The 19,661-nt window shown below is 45.9% G+C and overlaps 5 protein-coding genes across 6 annotated transcripts in view; 2 read left to right on the top strand and 3 right to left on the bottom strand.

Annotated features, from left to right (window-relative positions):
* Positions 1 to 8: 8 nt before the first annotated feature.
* LOC120947507 (transmembrane protein 68-like) lies at positions 9 to 2,134 on the bottom strand. Its single transcript, XM_040362885.2, has 6 exons — positions 2,020 to 2,134; positions 1,331 to 1,904; positions 1,136 to 1,268; positions 973 to 1,070; positions 541 to 905; positions 9 to 481 (listed from the first exon to the last, which is right to left on the bottom strand). The coding sequence occupies exons 2-6, from the start codon at positions 1,383 to 1,385 to the stop codon at positions 146 to 148; spliced, it is 987 nt and encodes a 328-aa protein (XP_040218819.1). The 5' UTR covers positions 1,386 to 1,904; positions 2,020 to 2,134; the 3' UTR covers positions 9 to 145.
* A 329-nt stretch (positions 2,135 to 2,463) lies between these two features.
* LOC120947506 (transmembrane protein 68-like) lies at positions 2,464 to 4,806 on the bottom strand. Its single transcript, XM_040362884.2, has 6 exons — positions 4,172 to 4,806; positions 3,918 to 4,082; positions 3,712 to 3,850; positions 3,528 to 3,631; positions 3,097 to 3,458; positions 2,464 to 3,017 (listed from the first exon to the last, which is right to left on the bottom strand). Exons 2-6 carry the CDS (start codon positions 3,988 to 3,990, stop codon positions 2,706 to 2,708), a joined length of 990 nt encoding a protein of 329 aa, XP_040218818.2. The 5' UTR covers positions 3,991 to 4,082; positions 4,172 to 4,806; the 3' UTR covers positions 2,464 to 2,705.
* A 6,109-nt stretch (positions 4,807 to 10,915) lies between these two features.
* On the bottom strand, positions 10,916 to 13,030 carry LOC120947501 (26S proteasome non-ATPase regulatory subunit 11). The gene is made up of 4 exons (XM_040362870.2): positions 12,899 to 13,030; positions 11,934 to 12,626; positions 11,583 to 11,852; positions 10,916 to 11,498 (listed from the first exon to the last, which is right to left on the bottom strand). The coding sequence occupies exons 2-4, from the start codon at positions 12,468 to 12,470 to the stop codon at positions 11,055 to 11,057; spliced, it is 1,251 nt and encodes a 416-aa protein (XP_040218804.1). The 5' UTR covers positions 12,471 to 12,626; positions 12,899 to 13,030; the 3' UTR covers positions 10,916 to 11,054.
* A 223-nt stretch (positions 13,031 to 13,253) lies between these two features.
* Positions 13,254 to 18,799, top strand: LOC120947499 (circumsporozoite protein-like). The gene is made up of 7 exons (XM_040362867.2): positions 13,254 to 13,390; positions 13,481 to 13,657; positions 13,888 to 14,249; positions 14,333 to 14,472; positions 15,718 to 16,395; positions 18,003 to 18,190; positions 18,256 to 18,799. The coding sequence occupies exons 3-7, from the start codon at positions 14,025 to 14,027 to the stop codon at positions 18,390 to 18,392; spliced, it is 1,368 nt and encodes a 455-aa protein (XP_040218801.2). The 5' UTR covers positions 13,254 to 13,390; positions 13,481 to 13,657; positions 13,888 to 14,024; the 3' UTR covers positions 18,393 to 18,799.
* Positions 18,800 to 18,966: 167 nt separating this feature from the next.
* Positions 18,967 to 19,661, top strand: part of LOC120947502 (nicotinamidase) — a 61,729-nt gene continuing 61,034 nt past the window's right edge. For both annotated transcript variants that reach the window (XM_040362877.2, XM_040362876.2), the window contains exon 1: positions 18,967 to 19,278. In XM_040362877.2, the coding sequence (XP_040218811.1) occupies positions 19,252 to 19,278 (27 nt within the window). In that variant the 5' untranslated portion in view covers positions 18,967 to 19,251. The remainder of the gene's footprint in view (positions 19,279 to 19,661) is intronic.

Raw genomic sequence — 19,661 nt, 5'->3', positions numbered from 1 at the left:
AATTACGGTTACTTTCAAATCAATTAAAACAATTTTATTCGTAAGTTGTTAAACAATAAATAAAACACAACACAGCTAATTAGCACACTTTTAAAACAGATTAAAACCGTCAACGACGCCACTTACACGCAATACTCCCGCCTGCTCACAGCTTTGTGTCCTCCTCTTCACGCTGCTCCACGGCGTGCACCGTTTCAAATCGATCGCCAATCGCCTGCAGTATATCGCCCGGTACACGCTGATGCTCCCGTACCAGCTCGGCAATAGCAGCCGCCACGCGCTCCTGCAAAGCGACCGGGCTGAGCGACTCATCGTACGGGATCGGTTTGCCGAGCACGGTGCGCAACTTGACCGGAAAGCCACCGTAAATGGGCAGGACGGGAACTTTCAACACGCTGTACAGCCGCACAAACAACCACTTGGCGAACGATACCGTACGGAAGCATTCGCGTATGTTCACCGTAAACATGGGGATGATGGGCTGGGTAAAGAAAGAATGCTTCATTTCCCATCCCCTTCTTCTTCGTTTGCTAAGCTTACCACTTTGGCTTCCAGCGCCACTCGGGCGAATCCTGTTCGATTCTTCCACAGCACCTCGTACACACTGTCGCCGAACTGGGCCTCGTACACGCCGCCCGGTGCAATCGACAGCAGCTCACCGGCACGCAACGTTGCCACGCACGATTGCACCGAGCCGGAGGTAACGTTCATCACGCGCGAAACGAGCCGCCAGCCGGGAATGCGGTCCAGAAACCGATCGCCAACGGTGTGAATCAGCCGGTTGCACTTCAGCATCGTTTCCGCCGTCAGGTAGTACATGTCGATGGGCAGCGCACCGTGGTAATAGATCAGCAGTGCGCCACCACCCGTTTCCGGCAGGTGCTCCAGCCCGATTACTTCGTATCCTGGTGGAAGGTGGAAGGCCAAAATCATTAAATTATATTTAAAAAAAGCACCACGTTAGAGTATTACCATGAAACAGTTTACTGTGAAGATTCCACACGTAAGCCATTAGCCATCGAGCCGCTTTCCAGAACTCATCTTCATTGCTTTGCTTCCAAAAACGCAACCTAAAATCGAATAATGATAATAAATTAAAATGCAATAAACAAAATGCATCATTATCAAGACTTACCGCAGAAAATTGCACAGATGCAGGTACGGAATGGAGGACAAAATGAGCAGCACATACATCCAGGGCAGCAGAAACACCACCAACAGGGGTAGCGATAAATTATGCATCCAACCGAACCAGTTCGGAACTGCAGCTGCCAAAAAAAGAGGAAACTAAAGCGTTAAAGTGTCTTTTATTTTTCGCGGCCTCACTTACCAATCAACGTGCTACCAAGTCCGCCCGATGCGTGCGAGATGCTTTCGTTGTCCATCTTTGATTGTGCACACGAGCACGAACGACCTAGCCCAACAGCATGGAGAAGCAAGTGTACCACCACCAACTGCAGCAATAACACACTGCACTGCACTTGCACTATGTGCAGCAGTGAAGGTTATATAAAATCTGCATCTGGCAACGGGGCCGTACAGCAAAATTACCGCCGTTGCAAGCGCAGGTTATCTAACGGACTTCTTCGCCTGCCGCCGGGTGCTCTCTTATCAAGAGGATTTCGCGCTTCCCGCACGGGTTGATGCTCTACTTAAGCTATCTCGCCGCTTTGTCTACTTGGATGGATGGATGGATTGGGTAGGCTTGCCTATTTTGTTGCTATTGTTGCTATTGCATCGCCTGCTGCTTCTGCCACTGCGCTCTGGCCAATGCGTCAAAGATATGCAGCCGGGGAAGGAAAATCGATACCAATTTACCAGACACAGACACACACCATACGGGTGGGTTAGTTGTGCTGTTGCAATGCACCTGTTGAATTTGCGGGCAATTCAGATGGCTTAGGCTGTGAATGAAAATAACAAAAAGGATTCGTAAGAAATTCATTGTGATATTTAAATGATTTTTTTGGTTTAGAATAAACGGTTGGAACGGTTTCAAAAGTGAATGGCAAAAGCTACCTCCTTCACGCTTGTGAATTGTTTCGAAGAAAACATCTGCCAACACATCTGCCTCTCTCCCAGCAGCGTTGTTTCTGCGCGCGTACGATGAGAAAAGATGGGAGGAGGGGGTGAAAAGGCCCAAACAACCGTTAATCTAATTTGCAACCGCATACAGCAACCCTGGCCTACTGCGTTGATGCTCTGCGCCCGACCACCACGCTTAGAGAAGCGGCATTTTTGGGAGGGAGTGCTGCGCGCGCGCGTAATTCGTTGGTGAATTACGTTTGCTACCGAGCGATTCAATTGGTACGCGGCCAAGTGGCAGTGCTAGTGCCCTGGCCAGGAGTAGCAGAGCAGCAGAGTTTGTTTGTTGGCGCGTTTTGGCGACCCGCTACTACTACGTTTCGGAGGTAACGTTAAGCAAATGGCGACAAAGGGGCGATAGTAAGCGCCTGGAAGTGGTTCAATCTCATCAGTAATGTACACATCTATTAAGTACAGATATATTAAATACATCTTGTAGTTTGTTGATCGTTTGTTTACGTGGGTTTTTGTTGAACAGCTTATATAGGACTTAGATTTAGCACCTACCCGGGGTGGGAGGGACCACATACCCCACTGAACCAAAAGGAACGGAAAGGGGAAGGGGAAAGGGATGGAAACCGCACGTATTAAACGCTTGCCACCACCACCACCGAGCGGGTTCAGCCGGCCTTTGGCTTTGGGGAGATGAAACGGTCCAGCAGCGCATGGAAAATGCTGCCCGGTATTCGCTGATGCTTGTTGATCAGCTCCTCGATCGCGTACGCGACCTTTTCCTGCAGATCCTCGGGCGACAGCGCCGGATCGTACGGTATCGGGGTGCCGAGATGCGTGCGGAACTTTACCGGAAAGCCACCGTAGATCGGGCGCACCGGAAACCGGACCGCATTGTACAGCCGGATGAACAGACGCTTCGCTAGCCCGACGGAGCGGAAACCTTCGCGCAGATTCTCCGTAAACATGGGAATGATGGGCTGTGCGGGGAGGGAGAGGAAAAGCAGACCACTTCGTTAATAGCTGCGTCCTGTTGTGCGACAGCGCGCGAACGCATACCGCTTTCGATTCGATGGCAACCTTCGCGAACCCGACCCGTTGCCGCCAGAGCAGCTCGTAGTTGCTGTCGCCGAACTGGGCCTCGTACACACCGCCCGGCGCAATCGACAGCATGTTGCCGTCGCGCAGTACGCTCGCGCACGACTGTACCGTGCCCGGGCTGATCTTCATGACGCGGGCCAGCAGCTTCCAGCCGGGCACCTTGTTCAGAAACCGATCGCCGACGGTGTAAATCAGACGCTGCCGCTTCAGGTAAATGCGTGCGGTAAAGTAGTACATATCGATCGGTATTGCACCGTGATAGTAGATGATAAGGGCTGGGCCCGTTTCGGGCAGGTTTTCCATCCCGCACACTTCGTATCCTGCGGGAAAGGGGAAGGATTTCGATTGTATTGGAGAGAGGAATTGCTAAGCGAAAGGCGAGCTCTTACCATGAAATATCCAACCATGGGCATCCCACACAACGGCGACTAGGGTGCGGGCCACGTCCCAGAAGTCAAAGTCGCCCTCATTGTAGACCTGCAATATAAAGCGACTGTGTCGCGCCATGGGAAGGAGGAATGTATTAGTGATTCCGCTGCTGATTCCAGTTGTGCTGGGATTTTTCCGGCTTACCTGTGCAGCTTGTAAATGTAGAGAAATGATATGGTACAGTAAATCAACAGCACAAATGCGCAAGGCAGTAGGAATGTAACCAGCACCGGCGTTAGCAACCGCGACAGCCATATCGAGTAGTCCAAGTCAATGTATTGTCCTGAGGAGGAGATCGATCGTTACTTCGATGGTGGAAGGTTGCTATGTGGAGCATATTGGTCGCTTACCGAGGTACGCGAAAAAGGTAGAATTGCCTACAGTCTCATTGCTCAGGGTTAGTACATCGTCCGCCGAGCTCATCTTGCGGTGTGTTCCGGTTTCTCGCTTGCCTTCACCGAGTCGAACAATGGAGCTTTACGCGGGGTTTCTTGGTGTCGAGTCGTCGTCGTGGACTGCAAAATAATGAAAAAAGGGTACCATATTAGTCAACAATGGATTTAAAAGGGCAATGCTAATTAACCTAACGCTGGCATACACTTACCCTCCTTTCTTTTGGAAGAAAAGCACAGCTAGGCGATGGTGGTGGCGTCGTTGGTGCTGCTGTGGGGTAGAACACTTTCACGTTGATCCAGGGCGGCGTTGTGATAGCAGCGTGTCACGGAATATTGCACCGAGCGTCGTCGTCTTCGTCTGTGGCGGAAGTGCATTGGAGCAAGGGAAGCTGCCCACAAGAGGATGTGCGCCAAACTTGCTTTGCCTCTGGACTCTCGGGGCTTTCTCGTCGTCCGCCGGTGCGTCTTTCTTTCTCTTATCGACGGTCACAAGGGATGGTGGTGACGATGACGGCACGATACGACAACCCACTATCATGCATAGTGCGTGTGTGTGTGTGCGTCGTGTGTGTATCTCGTTTCGGATGCAAAGCACTTTGTTCTGCGTTCTCGATTTCTTTATGCAGCGTCTCCGGGGAGGGTGAAACACAAAACAGGGCCTCTGTGTGTTTGTTGACACAATGCTTTAAACACTCTCTTTCCGCACCAGAGCAACCTTGTGGTGTGCGCGTTTTCTCCTACCTTCGAATCAATCGCGTCAATATTGTGAGTGACACATCGAACCACAAGAGCGAAGGAAAAGCAAAAAACAGCGATCAACCCCTCTTTGCGCACCCTTATGCGCTCTACAGCCCTTCCCTCAATTGCTGGGAGGTGGGGGGCTGTTGCTGCTGTGTGTTTTGTTTACGCCAGCCCGTTTGACAGCTGATCATGTTACCGGTGTGTGTGCGTGTGCGTACGAATTGCATGCATGTGTGCGTTTTACAACACATCAGCAACGTCAAATTTGAACCGCAAATTTCGCCTTTCGCTCTGGCGGCAGTTTTCTCACGCTTTTACAAATGTTTTTCAAACATTTTTCTGCACTTTGAATGAAATAATTTATTCGCAGCTGTGTGTTTTGTGGTACGATGGTGGAGTTGTAAGTCTTTTGAGTAGGTTTCATGAACATTGTTTTCTACCGCAACAACACAAGAGGGATGACAAAGTAAAGACCGGATTTCCCTACCAGACGGCGGCGTTGGTTTCGTTATTTTACTTTAATCAGTTAAATTGATTCGACAGTGTGACACTGAAGAGTAACGACGGTTTTTTCGAAGCAGCGGTTGACCAACAACAAGCATAGCGAGAAGAGAGTGAAGAAGGAAAATCAATTATAAAGTTTCTTACCAAGACAAGGGTATTTTCAAAAAAAAAGGATAAAAAAGGAGGAGTGGAAGTAGAGTGCGTTAGTGACTAGTGGAAAATGGGGGTCCAGGACCCAGGGGGGGGCATTCCCCTCGGGAACTACTACGACATTTTAGAGTTCCAAAGCGAACCTAAAAGGAAAATGGGGAAAAAGAATAAAATCCTAGGATTTGAGAAAGAAATCATGGAGGATGAAGTATTCATGGTGATGGAATCCACAACCCGAGATAGAGATCTAAGCCGAGTTAGCCCGTTTTTGATCTCAAAGGTAATTGAAAATGCGATCTCCGGAAAGCCAATGCTGGTCAGTCGCTTGAAAGACGGGAAGCTACTGATCAAGGTGGCCAACCAGAAACAAGCAGATAAGATTAAAAAAATAAAATCGATCCCCGATCACAGAGGAGAGATCCAGGTTCAAACGCTAGAACACCCCACCTTAAATTGTAGCAAAGGAGTGATTCGATGCCCCGATATCGAATTCCTTACGGAAGGGGAAATATTGGACGGACTTCAAGCACAGAAGGCAACAGAGGTGATTATCTTAAAAAGAAAGATAAATAATGTGTTAACCAATACTCGCACAGCAATCGTCACCTTCAAAACAGGAAGAATCCCACGTACAGTCGATTTCGGACTGTATCCACTGAAAGTGGAACTCTACATTCCGAGACCCATGCGGTGCACCACCTGCATGAGACTCGGTCATACAAAAAAATCTTGCCAGCGCGATAAAATATGTGCAAACTGCAGTGAACTGGAGCACAAAGAGTCATGCGTAAGAACAAAATGCGTGTCATGTGGAGATGCCCACAATACGCTAGACAGGAACTGCCCTGTTTTTTGTGACGAAATGGAGATCAGTAAAATACGCACAGTGAACAAAATAACATACGGAGAAGCAAAACGTATACGTAGACGACAGTGTCCCGAAATCCCTAAAATCTACACATCAGACATATCCTATGCACAAAGAACAAAATCAGCAACAAAAAGCGTAAGTACAAACTCGACAGAAGAAACAAATTCACGAAATACCACCAATGATACAAACAACACAAACACCACAGAAAATAACAAAACACACACAGCCGAACCCACCACTCCAAGAGAAACACATAAACAGAAAACCGTAATCGATCAACCGATTACACTCAACGAACAAACAAACACACCCACAAAAAGCGACACACTAACGATCAGTTCACCTGAATCACCAGATTCTATATACATAGAAGTTACTAATGAAACACCTAAAACCCCCACTATGATGGTGGAGGAATACATAATTACTAATACACAAGAAGATAACACATCAGAATACGATAAATTCAAAATTCTATACTAAATACCACTCACAAGGCATCCACAACCACACTTAAACATTTGGTCTCATGTTCTCGTTATTACAAGCTAACATACAGGGACTAAGAGCCAACAAAGAAGAAATTAGAGAATTGCTAATAAAAAGAAAGATCGATGTAGCCTGCCTGCAGGAGACATGGTTGGATGATAAAGCCATAGGGAAAATAAACATCCCACACTATGAACTAATATCGGACAATAGAGAAGATGGTTACGGAGGAGCGGCAATATTAATACGCACAGAGCTAAACACAGAAAAACTCAAAGTGATTCCCCCTAACCCATACATACAGATAGTAGCCGCTCGTATAAAGCAAGCAGGCTTAGTAATCGCTTCGGTGTACGTTAAACCCAACACACCAATCGCAACATTCCGCAGCTTACTAACCCTTAGCATCACAAGCTTGGCGAAATATAACAAATTAATAATTATGGGTGATTTTAACTCTCATCACTCTGAATGGGGAAATCAGACGTGTGACGGAAAAGGAAACATCCTTTTACATGAGATTAACGAAAACAATCTAACTGTGATAAATAACTGTGAACAGACTTTCATTAACCCAGACCCAAACAAAAGTAACTCAGCAATAGATTTGACAATCACCTCTCTAGCTATAACCCCACATATTCAAAGGAACGTTTCAGACATACACATCGGCAATAGTGGACATCGGGTTATATTCACCAATTTTAACCTATTCAAACCTCCCCCACAAAAAATCACAGTTTATAATAAGAAAAAAATAGACGAAGAAATATCTAGCCTACCATACAATAACAATTCTGACATCAACTCAATTACCAAAGATATCAATAAAATTATTTTAAGAAACAAAATCAAGACCCCGTTTACCCCAAAATCATGGTGGAATGATATCGTTCAAAAAGCATGGGAAGAGAAATGCAGAGCTAGAACAGACTATAACCAAAATCGGACGATCGAAAACCAAATCAAGTACAAGAAAGAATCAGCCAAATTTCGATTCGCAAAACAAAAATCAAAAACCAAACGAATCGAGGAAAAACTTGACTTGATTGATTCTCAATCCTCTATGGATGACCTTTGGACTCTTTTGGGAATGTTCAAAGATAAACCTGCCAGAACAAACAAGATTGCCACAGATGAATCCCTAGCAAAAGAGTTCTTAAAAATTCATTTCGGTTCATCAAACCAAAAAAAAAATGAAACAAGACCCCGATTCATAAGCGATAAAAATCTAATTGACTACAACAGATGGCAAAATATCCTAAACTCAAAAAAGAATTCTGCTCCTGGTATTGACAAAATATCGTACAAAACATTGAAACTACTAAGCAGCGAAAACACCAAAGCCATAATCGGAAACATCAATGACATGTACAAAAGAGGAGTCGTGGAAAAAAAGCTTAGAAGAATAAAAATCGTAGCAATTGGAAAACCCGGCAAGGATCTCAGTCTAGCAGCAAATCACAGACCCATAGCTTTGCTTCCTACTATAACGAAAGTGGCAAACACGGCCATCTTACACAACATTAACCACATCGTAGATAAGTTTGACATCCTCCCCAGCACATCCTTCGGATTTAGGAAAAACCGTCCCACAACCTCCGCAGTTGATTCACTCTCCAACATTTTAAAAAATAACATAAGAAAAAACAAACACACTACAGTAGTTTTTATTGACATTAAAAACGCCTACAATAGTGTGAATGTTGGCCTTTTAACAAAAATCCTCTCCGGAAAAATGATACCACACGAAGATATCAGATGGATAGAAGGATTCCTCTCAAACCGACTGGTAGAGATCGCTGCTGAAGGTAAATCGATTAAGAGAAGGATAACTAACGGGTTGCCCCAAGGGGACGTACTTTCACCACTGCTTTTCAACCTGTATACAAGTGGATGTCACGAACTAAACCGATATAATGTAAAAATAATCCAATATGCAGACGATTTCGCATTAATTGGAAGTGCAATCACCTCTCCAGCAGCTCAAACAAAAACACAACGGGCCCTGAACCAATTGGCAAACACACTATCTTCCCTTCAACTTGAAATAAACGTAGCAAAAACAAAACTCATGACATTTTCCAAAAACTACACTCACACAACAATAGCACTAAACGGAACTCCCCTTGAACAAGTCAACTCCCACCACTTCCTAGGCATAGAAATTGACAACAGATTAAAATTCCACTCCCATATTAACAACCAAATCAACAAAGCCCAGAAAAAAATGAATTTCATTAAAGCCGTATGCAACAAATCCAACCACATAAATCCAGAAAAAGCTAAACAACTACACCAAGCTCTTGTGAGGGGTACCCTGGAATACGGGATAACTCTAAGTAGCAATGCCAACAAGAACAAACTCAACACCATGAGCACAATAATTAACCAGTCACTCAGGAAAATTACAGGCTGCACAAAAACTACTCCGATCAACACACTCCACGCCATAGCAGCAGAAATGCCCTTCCACATACGATCTAAACTTCTTATGCAAAAACAACTATGCAAAGCAATAGCACATTCCTTTTTCACCACAACATCTCAGCCACTCCCAACCACATCAAGAAATCTAACCGCTCAAGAAAAAACATACATAACTGACAAACTCATCTTCAACAACATAACTAAGTATGATTTCAACCACTCAAAATCCACTTCCGAAAACATCAATATTAACACGATCATCCCAGGCATTGACACCAACAAACACAATTTAAACATAACAGTCCTTTACCAAACAAGCATGCAAATCATCAACTCACATCAGGGCATAAAAATATATACAGACGGCAGCAAAAAAGATGAAAATTGTGGCATAGGAATTTATGTAAAAACTCAGATTGAAGAACTCAAAATATCAAAGAAACTCCAACACCCAACATCCATAAGCACTACAGAACTCTACGCAATAGACCTGGCACTCGAGATGTCGACGAAAAAACGATGGAATAATATTGCCATTTACACAGACAGTCTATCAGCATGCCAAACACTAAATACAGCCAAAGAAGAAAACCGAGTAGACGAACTCCTCGGGAGAATACTACATAACTGTGAAGTCACTCGAGCAATAATCCAATGGATCCCAAGCCATGTCGGAATAGCTGGAAATGAAATTGCCGACCAATTAGCCAAAGATAGTCTTAGTAAACAAACTGTGATAAATAACAAATTAAGATTAAAAGATGCTATTAATTTATTCCAACAGAGAGCTAACCACGAGACTAATACATGGTACACTGAACTATGCCGAAGCAAAGGGAAAAAATTTGCTAGATACCAAAGCTCAATTGAAAATAAAATGTGGCACTATAAACTAAAAATCCCAGCAAAGGACATCAAAACACTAAATAGATTAATAGCAGGCCATGATTATGGGAATTTCTGGCTACACAAAATGAAGCTCATAGACAGAGGAACATGTGCAATTTGTAACGTAGAGGACACAGCGAGTCACAGAGTCTTCTATTGCCACAAACTCGACATGGAACGAGAAGACCAGTTAAAAATAAATGAACAAAACTTCATCAAGGCCTGGAAGACGAAAGATAAAAAGAAAATGAAAATGGTGATAAAATTTATAAAAACTAACCGAATATCCTTCTGAAACGTCTCGCTTAAACTACATGACATAATAAACCGACGAAGTACTTAACCTAACAACATAAACTGACAACACACACAAAACTTCAGAAAACAAATCACATATAGAAAGAGGACATATGGCCTTTGATGCCGTCCAAAAACAACAGAGGTTGTGTTTAACACAATAGCGGACTAGTACTGAAGGGCCCAGGAAGCTGGATTTCAGTTCCGAACCGTCAAACGACCTCGACAAACTGAAGAAGAAGAAGAAGAATCAGTTAAATTTGCCGTGTTACAGATTGGTTCCCTCTCTTTCTCGCTCTTCCTCTACACACGACTTTGTTCTCTTGTAATGGAAGATTCAATTGAAAGGAAAATAAGAAAGAAAAATTTAATGTTTGCCAACCAATCTCTATTTCCAAATTTCAACTCTTGGGCCAATTCTAAGGTTTGAGAAATTGAGATAAACATTACACGCTCATCATCAGTCGGATTGGCTTCGTGTGGAACGGATAGTCTGAACCAGAATGTTTGTTGTTTGGATCGTTTAGCAAAAAACAGAAGATTTTGGTTTCTTTGAATTGAACAAAAAAAAAGACAATACTACATGAAGAGCAGAGGGAGCTTTAAGATGGTAGACAAATTAATTAATTTGCATTATGCGCTAACCGTTTTGCGGGTCTCGTGAGGGACAACCGCGTACACTCACTCACACACACCTCCTTCTTCTTTCCCCACTCGTTTTACGTCAGCTTCTTTGCCTTCTGGTAGAGCGTGTCGACCACCTTGCCCATGTGCTGTATCGTTTCCAGTGCAGTCTCGTACGTTTTGTCGACCGGCGTTTCCTCGAACACGATCAGCACACCGATGCCCTGGTCCAGGATGCCGCTAAACTTCTTGTCCAGGATCATCTGTGACAGCTTCTTCTCGACCTGGGCGATGGGCAGGGCAATCTGTTCCGCGATGAAGCTCACCTCGCACTGCGAGTACGGTTCGATGATGCGGCACAGGTTCTGCTCGAGCATCGTGTCGTACAGTGTGCCCAGGTGCGCCTTCACAATCACATCATCCTCCAGCTCTTTCTTGTACTGCTTCAGCGCGTCCTGAAAGTCGGCCAGGGAGCGTTTGTGCGATGCTTCCGCGACCGCCTTCATGGCGTCGATATCGCGCCCGGAGTACGTAATGGCCTGCAAATGGTGTGCATGGTGGGTCCAGGCATTAGTTACCGGGGGTGGGAGGGGGAATTGGGAGGACGACTACGCCATACATACCAGCTTGCCACTGACGATCTGGTTCACGTCATCCGACTGGCCGAGCATAATCTTGCACAGCAGCATGTACTTGAGCGCTGTCAGCGCTTTGCTGCTCTGCACCGAATCGAACCCTTCGAACGCTTCGTAGAAGTACGAGAAGGCGGTTTTGAAGTCGCGCTCGTCGGCCGCATGCAGAATGCCCGACTGCAGATCGAGCGTGGCCTGAACCTTCGGTGCGCAGTAGATTGCATTGGCCGTGGTACGCGCGGACGTGAGAGCAGCACGGGCCTAGAAACGAAAACAACAAACACGGGGTACATTGTTAGATGAGTATAATGGGTCGGTGCTCGTTCTTGATTTCTCCCTTACCTTCGGCAAGTTGCTCAGGGCGTGATACGTTTTGCTCTCCAGCAGCTGTACCTCGACGAGCAGATTTTTGTCGTCCAGCTTCTTCAGCTCCTTCAGCAGCTGGCTGCCAAGGTTCAGCGCTTCCGTGTACATGCCCGTGTCGAAGTAGAGCGCAATGAGCCGCGCCTCAAGGGACTGTCGCAGGAAGGTGCGCTTTTCCTGCTTGGCCCACTCGATGCATTCCTTGCACAGCTGTACCTCGATGCCCGTTTCGGCCTCCAAATCCAGGAACAGGTCCACCAGCGAACGGACCAGCTTGGCCGCTTTCGCTTTGCTCAGGAAGCTCAGGAACGGGCGGGTCACTTTGATCAGATCGGCCAGCTCCTTGGCCTTGCCTTCCTTCTTGTACGTTTCGCCGAGTTCGAGAATTTTCTGTTCCTTTTGTCGGATCTGTTCCTCGTCGTTTTCATCCACCTCCAGGTCGCGGGCAAAGTTAGTCATATCCTGCCGGTTCAGGGAGTGCGATTGGGCACGGTCGATCATCATAGCGCCAGCCATCTCGCGTCGCAACTGTGCTCTTGTACTGTGCCTTTACACTGTTTGCCGTGCTGGTGTTGTTGTTGTGGTTGTTGCTGATGCTTGGTTGCCCTCTGGATGCACTGGATGCAAACAGGTCACGTTCTGCCAGTGAAGTGATTCAGCGTTAAATACGTCCTGTGGGTGAAACAGTTTATTTCACAATGTAGACAATCGACCAATATCCAGACAAGCTTTAACGCTGGGACAAAGACGAGGAAGGAATGCGGAAAGGCCGTGTGTGTGTGGGTCTCGGTTCGAGGACAATGACGTTCAAAATCGTACAAGTCATCGGAACGCTACGCCGAAGCAGATGTCAACAAGCTTGCGTTTTGTCCATTTTGGAGCCCAAAACACACCACCTTTAGCCATTGCTTCGAGTTCGGCTTTACGGTAATGGTTTTACTCACCGATTACGGAGGGACAGCAGTTTGTGGATCAGTTATTTCGGGTGAAATTCACGCAACAATTGGACGAGTGCTTTGTAGGTGATTGCTTTTCAATGAAGCGGTTTGACAGTACGAATTCTGTTCAGTCATCGCACGGCATGTCTCGCGGCTAGGTTGGCAGCGCTGCTCTGCTGCTGTCAGTGAAACGTCTGTCTCTTTCGCAGCAACGAAAAAGGTTCTGTTAATTTTAATTTTAAAGATAATAAAATACCCAACAGACGTCGACGAAAACAAGAAAAATATTTTTTAAATATTAATTACCAAAAATCGCGGGCAAGATTATAAATTGAAGCAAACAAGTGGTGACGTTTGCTCAAACGTCTTCAGCCTGAACCGGACGTCTGATTTCTTCACTGCTGTCAACGCGCGCGTTCAGGCACAGAATTTTTCGTGGGTAAAATAAAAAGTTATTACAAGTACCATTAAAATCGAGGTAGTTGCACGAACGATCAGGTAATACTTGTTTAAAAGACACCCCTGCGACACGAGAAAATAAATTTGTATATAACCCTTCTCCGTGCGGCTTTACTTTCGTCACAATAGCCAAGCAAGCAAGCAAAGCAGCACTGCGTCACAATCTCATTCTGAAAGGTGTGGAGGAAAAGGTGCCGTGAAAAAGCGTGTGCGCATTTGCCGAGTGGAAAAGGAAGCATTTTTCTGCATCTTTTGTGAACATTTCGCGTTATTTCGTGCATTAAAGGATTCCGCAACTGTGAAAAGGTGAGTTTTTGACGCAGATGCGTTGTCCGTCATTTTGTGGGCTTTTGCTAGCGTTCTTGGAAATGCACCGCACTGAATTTCGTCATTCATGGCGGCTGCACATTTCCAAAAATAGAACACCTAGCCCCAGACCAAGAGGACACACTCATCTCATCGAATCGGATCCACTTACATGCAAGAGACATGCATTGTATGGTTTAGAAGATTAAATTGTGTTTACTTTTTCACAGAATCTCGCCATATTGTAAACGCTAACCCCAAATACAGAGTCGTTGCTTTGATACCGCGCTGTGACGTCTGTTTGTGCGCGCGTGTGTGTGTGAGTGTGCCCTTGTGCAGAGCAACAGGAAGAACAGTAGCAGCAACAATGAATGCAGGACTAAGTAAAATACACTTTGTCAACACGACGGGCGTATCGCTGAACGATCGCTTTACCACCATGACCAAACCGACGGTGGGTTTTGGGGCGGCACCGGCCATCGTAGAAGCACCCCGTCCGCGAGCCAACTCGGTTACCAGAGCGACGGAAAGCAACCGTCGGTTGGTCGATCAATGGGATCAGTTGCATGCTTTGCAAGCCCTGGGAGTAAAGGTAAGGACCTGGTTCACGCACATCGCCGGGATGGTGTTTCCGAAGGTTAATATTTTATGTATTGCTTGTGTCTTTCACTCTAGGCTGTCCCTGTTATTCGTCCCGCTCGCCAGCGGCTGCAGCGCAACAACTCATTTGCTCAACATGTGAAACGTACCATTGATAAACTGACCGGAGGCGTGCGTCGTTTGCCGCGATCAAACAGCTTTACCGACATTGCAACGTAAGTTCTCTGATAGAATAATCGATTCCTTGTGCCGTTGCTCCTTGAATATAGGTTAACATAACTTTTGAACAATCCCATCAAAAGATATGTCATAATTCAAGGAAAATCGTATGCAGTATTACTAATCAGAAGCGATTTACGATTTGCTTCTGAATTAAAATACAGTACAGATTAACTTAAAATACATCAATGGTTTATATTTATGGTAAAATTACCCTTGGATATAGGTTAACATAGCTTTTATAATATTCCATCAAAAGATATGTCATAATTCAAGGGAAATCGTATGCAGTACTACTAATCGGAAGCGATTTATCGTTGTTTGCTTCTGAATTACAGTACAGTACAGATTCACATTTAAGGCAGAAAAGTTTGAATCTTTTCTTTAAAAAATACCCTTGGATATAGGTTAACATAGCTTTTGTAATATTCCATCAAAAGATATGTCATAATTCAAGGAAAATCGTATGCAGTATTACTAATCAGAAGCGATTTACGATTTGCTTCTGAATTACAATACAGTACAGATTCATATGTAATGTAGAAATGGTTTATATTTATTGTAAAATTACCCTTGGATATAGGTTAACATAACTTTTGAACAATCCCATCAAAAGGTATGTCATAATTCAAGGAAGATCGTATGCAGTACTACTAATCGGAAGCGATTTATCGTTGTTTGCTTCTGAATTACAATACAGTACAGATTCACATGTAGTGTAGAAATGGTTTATATTTATGGTAAAATTACCCTTGGATATAGGTTAACATAGCTTTTGTAGTATTCCATCAAAAGGTATGTCATAATTCAAGGGAAATTGTATGCAGTACTACTAATCAGAAGCGATTTACCGCTGTTTGCTTCTGAATTTCAGTAAAGTACAGATTCACAGGAAATGCTGAAAGAAACATCATTTGCCGTACCACAATTCAGAAAAGATGCCATTTATTATTTTTTAATCGATGGTACAGGGTACACAGTTATATGGCATTTTCAAATCCTTTAAGTTAGTATTACCCTTGAGTATAGGTTAACATCATCTTTGTTTTTGTACCCCAATTTTGATGTCATAGCTCAAGGTAGAAATTATCGTCGAAAAGACTGAACCGGGTCTGCCTACGTTTCAGAGACATCGTATTCTGTACATGCTTATTAGATGCGTTGTCTATCCATCTATCATCAAACTGTTAGTGAACGTATTATTAATCATACAACTCCGCTTTCTTATCTTTCGTCCCCAGAATGACCGCTGACCGCTTAGAACTGTTGCAACGAGTCCGTGGACGTGCGCCAACAATCTCGTCCCGGCTGGGCGCCGTTCGTTCCGTTTCAAGAGGGCGCAGTATGTCGCGTGGACGCAGCGCATCACGCACCCGCAGCAACTCGCGAGGACGCCAGCCCTCGTTAACCCGTTCAAACTCGCAGACGAATCTGCGTCGCGCCGGATCGCGTACCAACCTCTCCCGTGCCGGATCGCGTACCAATCTGACCCGTGCCGGAAGCCGCAATGCGCTGAACGTGGTTAACCGTAAACCGATCGCTCCAAATGATGCCCGTCGACGCATCAACCGTAACAATCTGCTTGCCAATCGGCTGGGCACTGTCAATAATGCTGCGACGGCCATTACACGTGGCCGCAGCCGTAGCCGTAGCCGCGTGCGTGGTGGCGCTCCAGCAGTTGCTGCCAATGTGCCGGCGGTGGCCGCCAATGGTCGTGCACGATCGCGTTCCCGCAAGCGTGCCGGATCTCGAGCACGCGCTGGAAGCGTGAACAGTCGGCTCGGCATGAATCGTACCAACGAACCGGCAGCCACTGCAGGTGGACGGGCCAACGGAGGTCGAGTGACCAAGCGCAACCGCAATGGTCCACGCGTAAACGCATCGATCGTCGGTACACGCGCCGGACGCCCGCAGAAGAGGTAATACTTGTTACGCGATTATACGCGGTGAGCCAGACCCCAACGGCCATCCTGACGTGAAATCATCACCTTCCACAAATGCCCAAATGCTATTTAGCTCGTGACGGAAAGAGTCTGCTTCTCCTGTCCCGGGGCAGTTGTCAGCCAAAGGACGGATTGGATTGTTAAAGAACAAAGGCCAAATCTTCGAACCGCGGCAGAAGATTGGAGGCAATATTTATTCCACTACTAAAACCTTCTCGTATGTCCAAGCCAGACTGATAGATGGTGGACCCATTCGTTCACCATTCGATGTGTCCTAATGATTCGTGCGGCTTAGAGTGAACTCAACAGGCACGTTGATGCACGCCGACATTGGACGGTACGAGGAACTGATTCCTTGCAATGGAGCTCACCATAGACGAACGATGCGTCCCGCCACTGGTTAACTTGCAGAGCAAGATTTAGTCGATCGGAAGCTGCTGGTACTATCAACGATCTTCTCATTTTTTCCTCAGCGGAAGTAGCAGAGAAGGGTGTCAGCATCTTCTCACCCACCTTCTGGCAATAATGACTATCGTAATTGCAGCGTTAACGGCTCGAGATTGACCGGTGCACAGCAACGTTGGTAACAGAGTGTAGCACTCCTCGGCAGCGCCTGTTCTATTGCTGATTCAAGCAATCGGCGGCACAGAACAGGCCGGTCACAGTCGAGTATTTACCAGCGTGCATGCAGCACGGCGGCCGCCCCTGTCTAAGACAGTGTTAGCCTTGGGTCTCTAACTCGCCGTTTCGTTCGCGCATTCTCTGTTTTGCGGCAGTGTAAACGAAGAGCATCGGAACAACACACCTCATCCTGGAGCCTTACCTTCGGTTGCTTTCGCTCTACAAAGTTGAGAATTTCAGCAGCAACCGAGTCGTTGGCAAGAGTGGACATGCTGTTGAAATCATGGCAGTGCTAGCAACCACCAGGATTCTTCCTCCAACTAACTTCCGAGTGCGAAAAGAAAGGCGCAAACTTGAAGCTTTCATTGGCGTAAGCTTCTGTGCTGCTGTGTAATGGGCGTTGGCACGTAACTTGAACGCAATCATCATCACGACCGCGATGAGGAAGGACATGTTTTTGCTCAACTTTCTACGGGCTAGCAAGATGTGTGCATCGAAGAGGAGCGCGAACATAGGAACATAAGGGGCTTCTCCGCAAAAGTGTCGTTTGGTGAGGCGGTCGGTCGGATTGGGGGCTGGATGTGTGCTGGACTGGTGAGATAACCTTAACGAAACTCTTGTGTGGTTTTAAACATATTTCTGATTTGAAGGTATTTGCCCAGGGAATGTATCGTGTGGCCTTATGCCCGCATAAAGTGTGTGTAAAGAGTTTCTTCCGTGATGAAGCTTTATTATTCGCAAATGTTTTTTTTCGGGTGCTGCATCGCGATACTGTCCTGCCACAGGGTTGGTCACCAAGTGAGCTTGTGCTTCTCCACTGGATGTTGGAACTGGAACTCTTCCGTTCGGGCAATTGTATTCCGTCTTCGTAAAGCAGCATGATGGGCGCATGGGTGTCGCAGCCGGAATGGTGAACAGAACACACGGAAACTGAACAAAGTACGCAATCGTTTTCTTTACAGAGAAGCACCCAAACGCAAGGGAGCGGGTGGTAAGGCAGCAAAGGCAGCCGCTGCCAGAAGTAACGGAGCGGGAGCTAACGGTGCCGCAAGAGGAAGAGGAGCAGCAGCAGCAGCAACAGCCACCGCACCTGGCAGACGCGGACGATCTCGATCGCGGCGTGATAACTCTCGCGTTCGTGGACGCAGTGGTTAGTGTTTAGAAGGCTTCCCGTGAAATAGTGCTCGGTGGTTAACGATATTTTTATCTTTACAGCATCGAAGAATCGCACCGCACACGTAAAGCAGCAGCCCAAGAGCCGCGAAGAGCTGGACAGCGAGCTGGATCAGTACATGGCCAACACAAAGTCGTCGCTGGACAAGGAAATGGACCAGTACATGAACGGCATCTGAAGCAGTTTTCCCTCGAACGGCCATATTTTAACCACCACTACACCCAGCAAGACGTTTTAAGAAGGCAAAGCATCTAATGAACTAACACAGAGAGGACACGAATCCTATCCCCTGATAACCCACACAGGTGTATCACACCTTAGAAAACGCACGTGTGTGTGTGTGTAAGCAGAATAATACATCCGTATGAAATTCAACCCTCAAGACTTTCACAGTCGTTTGCCAGCAGTGTGATGGCATCGTGACTTAGCAGATAAGAAACATGCTAGTTTTATTTAATTATTACCAGTTACAAAGTATGAATAATTGTAACATGTATATAGAATTCTCACCTATAGCTGTTAGCGTTCTTACATGATGAATAAAAGAATGAACTCTGTACCCCATATCAAGGGATGAACGAAGAAGTTAATCATTAATACTTTCAAAACCCTCGCAAACGATGACGTAAATGAGATCGAGAAAAAGAAAAGGGGGAAAGGGGGGAGGGGGGGGGGGGGTGTTGCCAAGGTTCCCGTCGGCCTGCTGCCGATTTCAACATCTTTGCAAACAATACACATCGATAACGGATACGATGGCCGCATGATGTGTGCGTGACCTGCGCGGAAACCAGCGTTTGTTTGACAGATTTGTCAAAGGGGTTGGGTAGGTCACGGTGTACGGGCGTGCTGTGCACAGTTGACATAAACAAAACAACAACGCGCAAGCTGCCGGGTAGAGCGTCTGTTTTAGGGTGAAAAATAGGGTGAAAAAGTTGGTTAAAAGTGGCGAAAAGTGGTGAAAAGTGGCGTGAACAGTTTGTGATAGTGTGCTTTACTTGTGTGGAAGATAAGGGTAGATTTGTTTGTCAACCATAAAGATGATTTCGGCCGAAGAAAATCCACAGGTGAGCAGCAAGACGATGGATTCGCAGGAAAGCGACTGTTGTTGGAATGTGTGCACAGATGATTCAGAGTAGAGTAGCCCGCCGGTAGGGAAGAAACGCTGACGAATGTTTAAGAGAAGTTGGCAGTTGTGATTTAGTAAAAAAAAATCCCCATAATTTAGAAAGCATTAAGCGATGGAAGGCAAGGTGGTACCGTCTTAAACCAAGACGTTAAGAGTTCCTTCATCTTTCGTACCATCAAATCATACGCAGAACATTTAATTTAATGTGGGAATGTGCAGCTGATAATCTGCGTCGTACAGTAGCGCAACACTAGAGCAGCAACACTTACGCTAATGTTTACGCGATTCGTCATACCTCATCACTTTCAATGCCATAAAGCT

This window comes from Anopheles coluzzii, chromosome 2 (assembly GCF_943734685.1).
Source record: "Anopheles coluzzii chromosome 2, AcolN3, whole genome shotgun sequence".
NCBI classification, from domain to species: Eukaryota; Metazoa; Arthropoda; class Insecta; order Diptera; family Culicidae; genus Anopheles; species Anopheles coluzzii.
Note: the sequence above shows the minus strand (reverse complement) of the source record. Positions and strands in the feature narration are given on the sequence as shown.

Coding starts and splice junctions, on each gene's coding strand:
- LOC120947507 (XM_040362885.2), bottom strand. CDS start 1,385: ATGGACAACGAAAGCATCTCGCACGCATCGGGCGGACTTGGTAGCACG. Junction 906..972: donor TCACAGTAAACTGTTTCATG/GTAATACTCTAA, acceptor ACCTTCCACCAG/GATACGAAGTAATCGGGCTG. Junction 482..540: donor TGGCGCTGGAAGCCAAAGTG/GTAAGCTTAGCA, acceptor TTCTTTACCCAG/CCCATCATCCCCATGTTTAC.
- LOC120947506 (XM_040362884.2), bottom strand. CDS start 3,990: ATGAGCTCGGCGGACGATGTACTAACCCTGAGCAATGAGACTGTAGGC. Junction 3,459..3,527: donor CCATGGTTGGATATTTCATG/GTAAGAGCTCGC, acceptor CCTTTCCCGCAG/GATACGAAGTGTGCGGGATG. Junction 3,018..3,096: donor TTGCCATCGAATCGAAAGCG/GTATGCGTTCGC, acceptor CTCCCCGCACAG/CCCATCATTCCCATGTTTAC.
- LOC120947501 (XM_040362870.2), bottom strand. CDS start 12,470: ATGGCTGGCGCTATGATGATCGACCGTGCCCAATCGCACTCCCTGAAC. Junction 11,853..11,933: donor CCCTGAGCAACTTGCCGAAG/GTAAGGGAGAAA, acceptor TTTCGTTTCTAG/GCCCGTGCTGCTCTCACGTC. Junction 11,499..11,582: donor AGATCGTCAGTGGCAAGCTG/GTATGTATGGCG, acceptor CACCATTTGCAG/GCCATTACGTACTCCGGGCG.
- LOC120947499 (XM_040362867.2), top strand. CDS start 14,025: ATGAATGCAGGACTAAGTAAAATACACTTTGTCAACACGACGGGCGTA. Junction 16,396..18,002: donor GCCGGACGCCCGCAGAAGAG/GTAATACTTGTT, acceptor TTTTCTTTACAG/AGAAGCACCCAAACGCAAGG. Junction 18,191..18,255: donor TCGCGTTCGTGGACGCAGTG/GTTAGTGTTTAG, acceptor TTATCTTTACAG/CATCGAAGAATCGCACCGCA.